At 45.3% G+C, this 13859-nt stretch overlaps 1 protein-coding gene across 2 annotated transcripts in view; it reads left to right on the plus strand.

Annotated features, from left to right (window-relative positions):
* Nucleotides 1–13859, plus strand: part of mindy4 (MINDY lysine 48 deubiquitinase 4) — a 277344-nt gene that overhangs the window by 220984 nt on the left and 42501 nt on the right. For both annotated transcript variants that reach the window (XM_085987410.1, XM_085987411.1), the window contains one exon: nucleotides 10321–10482. In XM_085987410.1, coding sequence (XP_085843536.1) covers nucleotides 10321–10482 — 162 coding nt within the window. The remainder of the gene's footprint in view (nucleotides 1–10320; nucleotides 10483–13859) is intronic.

Below are 13859 nucleotides of genomic sequence, written 5' to 3' on the forward strand. Positions count from 1 at the left end.
AGCAAATCCTTCGATTTCTTTCTCCCTCGTACTTATCTAGCTTCATCGTAAATGCATCTATGCTTTAATTCTATAATAGTTCAACTAAACAGGATTGTTGAATAGTGAAATTGAAAATATAAACATAAGAACACAAGAAATAGGAGCAGGAGTAGGCCATTTGGCCCTTTGAGCCTGCTCCGCCATTCAATAAGATCATGGCTGATCTTCTACCTCATCTCCACTTTCCCGCACTACCCCCATATCCCTCGATTCCCTGAATATTCAAAAATCTATCGATCTCTGTCTTGAATATACTCAACGACTGAGCCTCCACAGCCCTCTGGGGTAGAGAATTCCAAAGATTCACCTCCCTCCGAGTGAAGAAATTTCTCCTCATCTCAGTCCTAAATGGCTGACCCCTTATTCTGAGACTGACCCCTGGTTCTAGACTCCCCAGCCAGGGGAAACATCCTCCCTGCATCTACCCTGTCAAGCCCTGTAAGAATTTTGTATGTTTCAGTGAGATCACCTCTCATTCTTCTAAACTCCAGAGAATATAGGCCTAGCCTACTCAATCTCTCCTCATAGGACAATCCCCCCATCCCAGGAACCAGTCTGGTGAACCTTCGTTGTACTCCCTCTATGGCAAGTATATCCTTCCTTAGGTAAGGACACCAAAACTGTACACAATACTCCAGGTGTGGTCTCACCAGGGCCCTATATAATTGCAGTAAGACGTCTTTACTCTTATACTCAAATCCTCTTGTAATAAAAGCCAACATACCATTTGCTTTCCTAATTGCTTGCTGTACCTGCATGTTAACTTTCAGTGATTCGTGTACAAGGACACCCAGGTCCCTCTGAACACCAACACTTCCCAATCTCTCACCATTTAAAAAATACTCTGCTTTTCTATTTTTCCTACCAAAGTGAATAACTTCACATTTCTCCACATTTGCCATGTTCTTGCCCACTCACTTAGCCTGTCTATATCCCCTTGAAGCCTCCTTGCATCCTCCTCACAATTTACATTCCCACCTAGCTTTGTATCATCAGCAAACTTGGATATATTACATTTGGTCCCCTCATCCAAATCATTGATGTAGATTGTGAATTGCTGAGGCCCAAGCACTGATCCTTGCGGTACCCCACTAGTTACAGCCTGCCAACCCAAAAATGACCCGTTTATCCCTACTCTCTGTTTTCTGTCCGTTAACCAATCCTCAATCCATGCTCGTATATTAACCCCAATCCCATGAGCACTAATTTTGTTTAATAACCTCTTGTATGGCACCTTATCGAATACCTTCTGAAAATCCAAATACATCACATCCACTGATTCCTTCTTGCCTATTCTGCTAGTTACAACCTCAAAAACCCTAACAGATTTGTCAAACACGATTTCCTTTTATAAATCCGTGTTGACTCTACCCAATCCTATTATTATTTTCGAAGTGCCCTGTTGCCACGTCCTTAATAATAGATTCTAGCATTTTCCCTACTACTGATGTCAGGCTAACTGGTCTGTAGTTCCCCGTTTTCTCTCTCTCCTTTCTTAAGTAGTGAGGTTACATTTGCTACCTTCCAATCTGCGGGAACTGTTCTAGAATCTATGAAATTTTGGAAAATGAGGACCAATGCATCCACTATCTCTGTAGCCACCTCTTTCAAAACCCTAGGATGTAGGCCATCAGGTCCAGGGGATTTATCGGCTTTCAGTCCCATTAATTTCTCCAGTACTATTTTTTTTTACTCGTAATAATTTCTTTCAGTTGGTCGTTTTCGCTAGAGCTTTGTTTCTCCACTATTTCCAGGAAGTTTTTTGCGTCTTCCGTGAAGACAGACGCAAAGTATTTGTTTAATTTCTCTGCCATTTCCTTATTCCCCATTATAATTTCTCCTGTCTCAGCCTGTAAGGGACCCACGTTTACTTTTGCTAATCTTTTCCTTTTTACATACCTATAGAAGCTTTTACAGCCTGTTTTTATATCTCTCGCTAGTTTACTCTCGTATTCTATTTTCCCTTTATAAATTTCTTGGTCCTCCTTTGCTGAATTCTAAAATCCTCCCAATCCTCAGGCTTACTACTCTTTTTGGCCTCTTCCTTTGACCTAATACTATCTTTAACTTTTCTTGTTGGCCACGGTTGGACCACTTTTCCTGTGGGGTTTTTGTGCCTTAAAGGAATGTATATTTGTTGTAAATTATGTATTAATTCTTTAAATGCTAGCCATTGCTTGTCTACCATCATACCTTTTAATATCGTTTCCCAATCTACCGGAGCCAACTCGCCCCTCATACCTACGTAGTTTGCTTTGTTTAGGTTTAAGACCCTAGTTTCGGATTTAACTAAATCACTTTCAAACTCAATATAAAATTCTATCATTTTATGGTCACTCCGGGGTATAGAATCTTCAGGCGAGACAGAGGGGGGTGTAAAAGGGGAGGGGGTGTTGCAATATTAATTAAGGAGTCAATTACTGCTGTAAGGAGGGATGATATATTAGCGGGTTCCTCTAATGAGGCCATATGGGTAGAACTTAAAAACAAAAAGGGGGCAAGCACTTTGCTGGGAGTGTACTATAGGCCCCCAAACAGTCAGGGGGAGATAGAGGAACAGATATGTAGGCAAATCTCAGAAAAGTGCGAAAATAATAGGGTAATAATAGTGGGGGATTTCAACTTCCCCAATATAAATTGGGACAGTCAGAGTGTGAAAGGCTTAGAGGGTGCAGAATTCTTAAAGTGCATCCAGGAGAGCTTTTTGAGCCAACATGTAGAAAGTCCTACAAGAGAGGGGGCGGTACTGGACCTAATTCTGGGGAATGTAGCCGGGCAAGTGGTGGAAGTATCAGTAAGAGAGCATTTTGGCGACAGTGACCATAATTCGGTGAGATTTAAGGTGGTCATGGAAAAAGACAAAGACGGCCCGGAAATAAGGGTTCTAAATTGGGGGAAGGCCGATTTTAATATGATAAGGCAGGATCTGGCCAAAGTGGTCTGGGAGCAGCTGCTTATAGGAAAATCCACATCAAAACAATGGGAGACTTTCAGAAGGGAAATTGAGAGAGTACAACGCCAACATGTTCCTGTAAAGGTCAAGGGTGGGACCAACAAGCAAAGGGAACCTTGGATGACAAGGGATATACAAAAATGCATTAGAAATAAAAGGGGGGCTTTTGGCAGTTACAAAAGACTAAAGACGGAGGAAGCCCTAGAGGAGTATAAAAAGTGCAGGGGCATACTTAAAAAAGAAATTAGGAGGGCGAGGAGGGGCCATGAAATAACACTGGCGAGCAAAATAAAGGAAAATCCTAAGATGTTTTATAAGTATATTAAGGGCAAGAGGATAACCAGGGAAAGGGTAGGGCCCATTAGGGACCAAAGTGGCAATCTGTGTGTAGAGCCAGAGGATGTAGGCGGGGTTTTAAATGAATTTTTTGCATCTGTGTTCACTATGGAGAAAGACGATGCAGACATAGAAATCGGGCAAGGGGACTGTGACATACTTGAACATATTAGCATCGAGAGGGAGGAGGTGCTAGCGGTTTTAGCAGGCCAAAAAGTGGATAAATCCCCAGGCCCGGACGAGATGTATCCCAGGCTGCTGTGGGAGGCAAAGGAGGAGATTGCAGGGGCTCTGACACTAATTTTCAGAACCTCTCTGGCCACAGGGGATGTACCAGAGGACTGGAGAACAGCTAACGTAGTACCATTATTCAAGAAGGGTAGCAGAGATAAACCAGGGAATTACAGGCCAGTGAGTCTAACATCTGTGGTGGGGAAATTATTGGAAAAAATTCTGAGGGACAAAATTAATCTCCACTTGGAGAGGCAAGGATTAATCGGGGATAGTCAGCATGGCTTTGTCAAGGGTAAATCATGTCTGACAAATCTGATCGAATTTTTCGAGGGGGTGACTAGTGGGGTGGATGAGGGAAATGCTGTGGATGTGGTTTACATGGACTTCAGTAAAGCTTTTGACAAAGTCCCGCATAGGAGACTGGTTAAGAAGGTAAGAGCCCATGGGATCCAGGGTGCCTTGGCGCGTTGGATCCTAAACTGGCTGAGTGGCAGGAGGCAGAGGGTGATGGTTGAAGGTTGCTTTTGTGACTGGAAGCCTGTGTCCAGTGGGGTACCTCAGGGATCAGTGCTGGGTCCCTTGTTGTTCGTGATCTACATAAATGATTTGGATGAGAATGTAAAAGGTATGATCAGTAAGTTCGCAGATGACACGAAAATTGGTGGGGTGGTAAATTGCGAGGAGGAAAGCCTCCGGCTACAGGACGATATAAACGGGTTGGTCAGATGGGCGGAAAAGTGGCAAATGGAATTTAACCCTGAAAAGTGCGAGGTGATGCATTTTGGACGGACAAATAAGGCAAGGGAATACACAATGAGTGGTAGGACCCTAGGAAGTACAGAGGGTCAGAGGGACCTTGGTGTACATGTACATAGATCCCTGAAGGCAGCGGAGCAGGTAGATAAGGTGGTTAAAAAGGCATATGGGATACTTGCCTTCATTAGCCGAGGCATAGAATATAAGAGCAGGGAGGTTATGATGGAGCTGTACAAAACGCTGGTGAGGCCACAGCTGGAGTACTGTGTGCAGTTCTGGTCGCCTCACTATAGGAAGGATGTGATTGCTTTGGAGAGGGTGCAGAGAAGATTCACCAGGATGTTACCTGGGATGGAGCGCCTCAGCTATGAAGAGAGGCTGGACAGGCTGGGGTTGTTTTCCTTGGAGCAGAGAAGGCTGAGGGGGGACCTGATTGAGGTGTACAAAATGATGAGGGGCATAGATAGGGTAGATAAAGAGGAACTTTTCCCCTTAGTGGGGGGGTCAATAACAAGGGGGCATAGATTCAGGGTAAGGGGCAGGAGATTTAGAGGGGATTTGAGGAGGAACTTTTTCACCCAGAGGGTGGTTGGAATGTGGAACTCAATGCCTGAAAGGGTGGTAGAGGCAGGAACCCTCACAACATTCAAGAAGCATTTGGATGAGCACTTGAAATGCCATTGCATACAAGGCTATGGACCAAATGCTGGAAAATGGGATTAGACTGGACAGGGATGGATGGGCGGCGCAGACACGATGGGCCGAAGGGCCTCTTTCTGTGCTGTAAAAACTCTATGACTCTTCCTTAAAGGCCCATTTATTACAAGGTTATTAATTAACCCTTTCTCATTGCACAATACTAGATCTAAACTAGCCTGTTCCCTAGTTGGTTCCTCAACATACTGATCTAGCAAACTATCTTGCATACATTCCATGAATTCGTCCTCCACACTATTACTGCAAATTTGGTTTGCCCAGTCTATATGTAGCTTAAAGCCCCCCATGATTACTGTATTACCCTTGTTACACGTGCCTCTAATCTCCCGATGTACACTCTGCCCTACATTACAACTACTGTTTGGGGGCCTATAAACAACTTCCACCAATGTTTTATGCCCCTTGCTGTTTCTTAGCTCCACCCAAACTGATTCTAGTTCTTGATTTTCGGAGCCAAGATCCTTTCTCTCTACTGTCTTTATCCCACCCTTTTATTATCAGGGCTCTCCCTCCTCCTTTTCATTTTGCCTATCTCTTCTGAAAGTTAAGTATCCTGGAATATTAATCTGTTAAAAATCTGCTTAGTTGCATAACGTCAAAAATACAACAGTATAGTAACGTTTAGTAGCAGACAGGAGTTTCTACCATGTGTTCAGAGTACACAGTCTGCGACTCTTATATTTTAATATATCCATAGAAAATAATCTCTTTACACATCTTTGAGTTTCCTTTCATTGTCAGCTAATGTATCTGTTCTGTAGGAAAGGAGACTTAACAAATTACATTACATGGATGGATGTGTGTATATATTCAATTAGATGATCAGCTCAGCGTTAAGCTTGCATTCTCAGTCCCTCCATGCACTCAGTGTCACACTGGAGCCATTAATTATTTCCGTCCTTAAAAACAATTTACATTAGCAACTCCCCGTGAAGGCACAGTGCTTAAAGGAACTCACCTACACACAAAGAAAGTTGCAGGTTCAGTCCCTGGTCTGTACTGATCTTTGGTCAGGACGGTTATAAATTTAAGTAGTAAATAGCACTTGCCACAATGAATCCTGGCATAGGAAGCTTTATTATAATGTAATAACGTTAGTTGAAGGTACACACATCCCTGAATTTAATGAAAGAAAGAAAGACGTGTATTTATATAGCGCCTTTCACAGCCACCGGGCAGCCCAAAGCGCTTTACAGCCAATGAAGTACTTTTAAAGTGTAGTCACTGTTGTGATGTAGGAATATCATTTAATTAGTTTCTCTCCTTCCAGACAGAACAGTAAGGCAAGAAAGAAAGAACTTGCATTTATATAGCACCTTTCACAACCTCAGGACGTCCCAAAGCGCTTCACCCAATTAAGTACTTTTTGAGGTGTAGTCACTATTGTAATGTAGGAGACATGGCTGCCAATTTGCGCACAGCAAGGCCCCACAAACAGCAATGTGATAATGACTAGATAATCTGTTTTTAGTGATGTTGGTTGAGGGATAAATATTGGACAGGACACCGGGGGGCGGGGGGGGAAATTCCCCTGCTCCTCTTCAAAATAGTGCCGTTGGATCTTTTACGTCCACCTGAGAGGGCAGATGAGGCCTAGGTTTAACGTCTCATCTGAAAGACGGCACCTCCGACAGTGCAGCACTCCCTTGGTACTGTCGGGCTGAATTATGTGCTCAAGTCTTTGGAGTGCGACTTGAACACGCAGCCTTCTATGTTAACTGACTATGAAAAGGAGCTGAAAGGCAGATAGAGAATCTGCTGTATCTGCTCCGACGATGCCACCTCCACACCAGTGCTTCAGACATGTCTTCCTTTTTCCGCAACCGAGGATTCCCCTCTACCGTGGTTGACACGGCCCTCGACCGTGTCCGTTCTATCTCCCGCACTTCTGCCCTCACCCCTGCCCCTCCCTCCTGGAACCACGATAGGGTTCCCCTTGTCCTCACCTTTCACCCCACCAGCCTCCACATTCAACGGATCATCCTCCGGCATTTCCGCTACCTCCAAAGTGATCCCACCACCAAACGTATCTTCCCCTCCCCATCCCCTTTCAGCATTCCGCAGGGACCGCTCCCTCCGAGACACCCTAGTCCACTCCTCTATCACCCCAAACAGCCCTTCCCCTTCGCCTGGCACCTTCCTGTGCAAGCGGAGGAGATGTAACACCTGCCCCTATACCTCCCCCCTTCCCACTGTCCAGGGCCCCAAACACCCCTCCCAGGTGAAACAGCGATTTACTTGTACTTCTCGCAATGTAGTATACTGTATTCGCTGCTCACGATGCGGTCTCCTCTACATTGGGGAGACCAAACGCAGATTGGGTGACCGCTTTGCGGAACACCTCCATTCAGTCCGTAAGGGTGACCCCGAGCTTCCGGTCGCCTGTCATTTTAATTCACCGCTCCATTCCCACTCGGACCTCACCGCCCTCGAGCTCTTGCATTGTTCCACGGAAGCTCAATGTAAACTCGAGGAACAGCACCTCATCTTCCGATTAGGCACTTTACAGCCTTCCGGACTCCATATCGAGTTCAACAATTTCAGATCATAACCTCGACCCCTATTTCATTTTTTCTTGTAATTTTTCCACTCCTTTCTCCCCCCCCCCCCCCCCCACCCCCCCACCTTTCCTTTTGTTTCTCACACCTGGCAGCTATCTCTTGCCCTGCCAGTACACTTTACACCTAATCTCAGCCTATTACCATCTTGTCTAGCTTCTAATACCTTTTATTGTCTCTTACTTCTTTTGTTTCTTTCATTCTTTTGTCCGATCGCAGCCCTGCCTCCGATCTATCTTCTTTTCTTTCCAGTTTTGAAGAAGGGTTCGACCCAAAACGTCAACTCAAATTTCTCTCCACGGATGTTGCCTGACCTGCTGAGTTTTTCCAGCATTTTCTGTTGTTATTCTAGAGAATTTTCTGTTGTATATAAAATAAAGCAGGGGTTGCTTGACACGGATCAGGCCAATTTCCTCTCCATCACCCAGGGCACTAAGGTAAATTGCACTGTCCAAGTGCTGCTCCAGTTGAGATTAGCCAACGAAAAGGATTCTTAAAAGTTAAACCCCAATTAATTTCAATGGTCTGATTTTTAAATTGTCTCTTGGGCATGTCCTGGCTTGCCCCTTTGCCAGTCCAAATTTTGAAAGTAAAGTGACCTCGACTAATCTTGCGATACTATTAGAATTAATTAGTCCACTTAATTAAACTCTCATGAACCAGTGAACCGATATATATTAGTTACTAAATGGTTGTGAGCTATCAGTTCTCAAAGTTCCTTCTACCCTGAATAGCTGCCAAGCTCACTGGACTTATGAAGAGGCTGTTCCAGTGTGTTGATGGATGTTCCGTGCACTCTACAGCTTTTATACTTTGTGTTCTCGTTCCGTGTGATTGTAGCTCCCGATTGTTTGGAAGTAGCTTCTGAAATCCAATTAAATACCAGTTCACAAAAGTGGCTTTTCCTAGAGCTGTGAAAAAACTGCCTTTGGGTTGGATTTTATGAATAAACTGTATATTCCTCCTTCCCAGACGCAAGCACACTGTGTTTAGTGGTGAATAGTGGAATTCTTAGTTTGTCACACTTGTGATTAGCAACTTTGTAATTCAACTCTCATTTTTGCTTCTATTGGGTCATCTCCATTGCATATTCGATTAAAAAAATTCTCATCCTTGTTTTCAAATCCCTCCATGGCCTCGCCCCTCCCTATCTCTGTAATCTCCTCCAGCCCTACAACCCTCCGAGATCTCCGTGCTCCTTGAATTCTGGCCTCTTGCGCATCCCCGATTTTAATCGCTCCACCATTAGTGGCTGTGCCTTCAGCTGCCTAGGTCCCAAGCTCTGGAATTCCCTCCCTAAACATCTCCACCTCTCTCGCCTTTAAGTTGCTCCTTTAAATCTACCTCTTTGACCGACCTTTTCATCACCTGTCCTGGTATCTCTTTGCGACTTGGTGTCAAATTATGTCTGATAATAGCTCCTGTGAAGCACCTTGGGATGCTTTTACTAAGTTATAAATGCAAGTTGTTTTCTCGATGGATATTTATTATTTATATTCTGAGGGAATGTAGCTTTAAGTAAGGTACTACAGTCCCCTAAGTGACTTTGTTAAACTGTGATTTAGTTCTAACTACAACATTGATTCTGTTCTCTAGTTTTGTATGATGCCTCTGTAACAATAAACATTAGCCTGGCTAAGTTTGTACCACTCTTGCAACTGGATAAGAAGATTGTGTGTTGAAGCCCCACTCCAGGACTTGAGCAGATAATCCAGGCTGACACTTCAGAGCTACACGGCATTGCCAGAGGTACCGTCCTTGGGATGAGACGTTAAACCAAGTTTGTTCAGGTGAATTAACCCATTGCACTATTTGAAGAAGAGGAGGAAGTTCTCCCGATGTCCTAGTCAATATTTTGCCCTCAACAAATATCACCCAAAAAAAGACATTCAGTGCACAGCTGTTTGTGGGAATTGTTGATCCAGAATGGCTGTCGCAGGGGAGTTCTCCCTGGTGTCTTGGCCGATATTTATCTCTCACTTAAAAAAACTAAAACAGATTGCCTGGTCATTTATCACATTATTGCTGTTTGTGGCAGCTTGCTGTGCGCAAAATGGCTGCCGCATTTCCTACATTACAACAGTGACTACACTTCAAAAAGTACTTAATTGGCTGTAAAGTGCTTTGGAACGCCCTGAGGTAGTGAAATGCAAGTCTCTTTCTTTTTACAAAACAAAACTTGTTGCACTCCAAAAGTAATCGACTATGTTAAGTGCCTTCATATTTTCAACAATGTGATATTTATTTTTTTAATAGAAAAGAAAGAACATGTATTTATATAGTGCATTTCACTTTCTCAATGTCCCAAAGCGCTTTACAGTCAATTGAGAACCATTTGAAGTTGGTCTCTGTTGTAATGTTGGCAAATGCAGCTGCCAATTTGCAAACAACACCGCGATGAATAAACAGATGATCTGTTTTTTAGTGGTGTTGGTTGAGAGATAAATGCTGGCTAGATCACCCCAGCAGTTCTTTGCTTTTACATCCAACTGAGCAGACAAACAGAGCCTCGGTTTAACATCTCATCCGAAAGACGCCACCTCCTTTGGTGCAGCACTCCCTCAGTCCTGCACTGGAGCGTCAGCCTAGATTAAGTGCTCAAGTCTGCGGCGTGGGGCTTGAACCCACGACCTCTGGCTCAGAGAAGAGAGTGCTGCCCACTGAGCCACGGCCGACACTTAAGAATAAAAGAAATATAAGAAATTTGTCTTCTTCCTCTCGCAGGAACTTGTGAATCTGTTGTTGACTGGCAAAGCTGTCTCCAATGTTTTCAACGATGTCGTAGAGCTGGATTCTGGCAATGGCAACATCACAATCCTCAAAGGAGTTTCAGGACGCAGTGATATAGGACTGCTGTCACTGTTTGAGCACTATAGTATCTGCAAGGTATGTGGACTCCGAGCCCACTGCTTGGAGGTTCCCATCGCAAATCATTGAATCACTCTCATTGTATCAGCACTATAGAATCTGCAAGGTATGTGCCCTCAGCCCACCGGTTTTGGTACAGCAGATGGTGGAAAGTATATCCAGGTAGAGAGGCTTTAGTAAGGGTCAAGGTGTCGTCAAAGCCAGGATGTTACTGCAATTAATACACGAGAAGGTCATGGATGGCCTTGAATGAACAAACTTCCTGGAGGGAAATGAGGAGAGAGGTGGCATTGGTCTGCTGGCAGAGTTGAAGGGGGGTAATGGTGGGTGGGGTGAGCGGGAAGGGATGGAGGTTGGCAAGGTTATCCCCCAGTGGGTGCACTGGGTGGGAAGGTTGGCGAGAGGGGACAGTAGGGTTGAGGTTGCTATTTGTAAGGGGGCACTGATGACGGCCTTCGGAGAAGTAAGTAGCTACATTCTTATTCAAGGGGTTGATGGCAGGGATGTAGGAAGGTAGAAGAGTAGTGATGGGCTGGTATTGAGGATTGGAGGTGGGGAATTACACAAGGGGAGAATTGAAGTGGTGGCATGACCAAGTGACAGGACGGGGAAAGAAAGAACTTGCATTTATATAGTGCCTTTCATAACCTCAATATCCAAAAGCACTTTGAAGCCAATTAAGCACTTTTGAAGTGTCGTCACTGTTGTAGGAAGCGCGGCAGCCAAATGTGCACATCAATGTCCCACAAACATGTGGCCGAGGTGAGACAGGCTCAAGAGTGGCTGAGGAAAATAATGGGCTTGGGCCTGGATCCGAAACAACAGTTGGGAATCCGCACACTCGCGGACACGGAGGAAATTCAGGTCGGATAGCCGTGGCAGAGATCAGCAGATATGTGTCCTTGTCATAAACAGAGGTTGGGTGGGAGTGATGTGAAAGGGTCCAAAGTTAGAGTCTGAGGCCATGTCACAACTTTACCTGAATTTACGATTCCTGATCTATTTCCCTACCTAGCCTCATGTCGGTGGTATTGTGGCCAGCTAATAGCATTATCAGATTACAGCTTTGAACATCTCTGCAGATTAAGTCTACAGAGAAGGGAGTATTGGAACAGTATCCTATTAATTGACCTATCACGTAATACTCTTGTAGGTTACAAAATGAATCACAATAATGTATCTTATTCACAGCACATTCTATTTTCTCCCTTTTGTAGCTTAAATGAAAATGACTTATTTGTTTTTGTTTTTTTAAACCTTATTCAGTTAGAATTGCAAGCTCCTACTCTCGTATCAAAGTTCTAGGTACATTCTCTGCCCAGTGCACCACTGACATCAGGCTAGGAAAACAGTGAGATCGTGGATCTCACATTCGGGTAAACTCTGACCCAGTTGCAAATCTTTACGCTCCTTTTACCATAAAGTTACATCCAGCCACTTCGAGCCAGCCCTGTAGTGTGAACCATTTCAGATTGTAATGACCCTGTACAGTAATGTTTAGTGCTAGGGTGAGTAGGTTGCACGGTCTGCGATCCTGTCTGCAAAATTCCACAGTCACCACGTGTAATAAAAGTGGCAGTTTAATCATTATTCCCTGAGCGGAAACGGAACACTGTATTCCGACACACATACGACCCAGCCACGTGTGCTGCACAGAATGTTGGCACAGATCACAGGAGAGTTTAGGAAACAAACTTGGGTTTTTCACAGAAATCACAGAAATTTTGTCCGTGTGGAAGCAAGGGAAGGAAAGTGGAACCATTCTTTAACAGTCTTTAATTTGTTCTGAGCTTAGAATATCCCCCCCCGCCACCCCTAGGGTTTTTGAGGACAAATTGTGAATGCTTGTTTGCACTGGTTGGCATCTCTGTAACATAGAGGCGTAGATTGTGAATCATCACCAGTAGAACAAAGGGAGAAGTTAGAAGATTTTACACAGATGTATATAAAATGACTTATTTTTTAATTGGTTTTTAAACTCTGTTCAGTTTTTAGTTAGAATTGTAAGCTCATTCAACCCTTGTATCAAAATGCTTTATATGCGTGTGTGGCAGAGCCACCAAGGGGACTCTGATCTTATGTACATAATTATCTTTAACTAATTGTTAGCTACAGAATGAATCTGTATCTCTGTTCATATTATCGCATGTACATAGCGCGGTCCCTTTAAGACTGAGACCCAACGCTGTTAAGCTAGATTAATCCCCCAGAGGCCAGCAAGTATGATGCTCTTAAAGCGCGGTTAATACAGGTCTTCAGACTCACGAAGGCAGAGCAGGCCCGCCGGCTGCTCACTATGCCCGGTCTGGGCGATTCCAAGCCATCTGAGTTAATGAGCCAGATGCTCACGCTCCTGGGCTCCGAACCCCAATGCTTCCTTTTTCAGGAGTTATTCCTGAGTCAACTCCCCGAACAGGTTCAAGCCGCTCTCGCTAGATCAGACACCGCGGATTGCGCAGCACTGGCTGCAGAAGCAGACACGGTTTATGCGGTCACGCAGCAATACTGCTCCACCACGAGACAACCCTCCTCCGCGGACGCCGCCCCGACGCCTCCATCCCCCGGCTTGTGTTTTTACCACGTCCGTTTCGGCGCGAAAGCCAGAAGCTGCCGCCTTCCTTGCAGTTTCGCGCCTAAAAAAAACCAGCAACCCCGGCAGCAGCCCCAGAAAAGGAGGATCGAGTTTAAGGTACGGGCCGCGGCCGCGATGGCGATTGGAAATTCCGGGAAGCTCCTCTACATTACCGATTCCCTTTCGGGCCGGCGCTTTTTATGCGACACTGGGGCGCAGTGCAGCATCCTTCCCGCCTCAGCACTTGACATCCAGTCTGGGAGGCACGGTCCCGACCTTTGAGGCAGCTAATGGTGGGGCCATTCGTACCTTTGGCAAACGGCAGGTCCAGGTGTGTTTCGGCGGACAACGGTTTCTGTGGGAATTTATCACAGCCAAAGTTTCACAAGCCATCCTCGGCGCGGATTTCTTATGCGCCAACAGCCTCTTGGTAGATGTCCGAAACCGTCGACTGGTCAACGCGGCTACCTTCCATTCCATTCCGTGCTTCTGCAGTTCCGCACCGGCCCATACTGTCTCCTGCGTGTTACCCTCGCCGGACGAATTCACCCGCCTACTAAGTGAATTCCCGGAGCTGACCAAGCCCACTTTCTCCACCTCGGCAGCTAAGCATGGTGTCCAACACCACATTACTACGACCGGCTCCCCAGTGTACGCACGAGCTCGGCGACTCGAACCCGGTAAGCTCGCGGCAGTGAAGGCTGAGTCTGCCACGATGGAGTGGCTGGGGATTATTCGCCGGTCGAATAGTCCCTGGTCCTCACCCCTACATATTGTTCCAAAGCCCGGCGGCGGATGGCGGCCATGTGGGGACTACCGTCGA

This window comes from Somniosus microcephalus, chromosome 5 (assembly GCF_052327205.1).
Source record: "Somniosus microcephalus isolate GS21.2 chromosome 5, FLI_Smic_1.0, whole genome shotgun sequence".
NCBI classification, from domain to species: domain Eukaryota; kingdom Metazoa; phylum Chordata; class Chondrichthyes; order Squaliformes; family Somniosidae; genus Somniosus; species Somniosus microcephalus.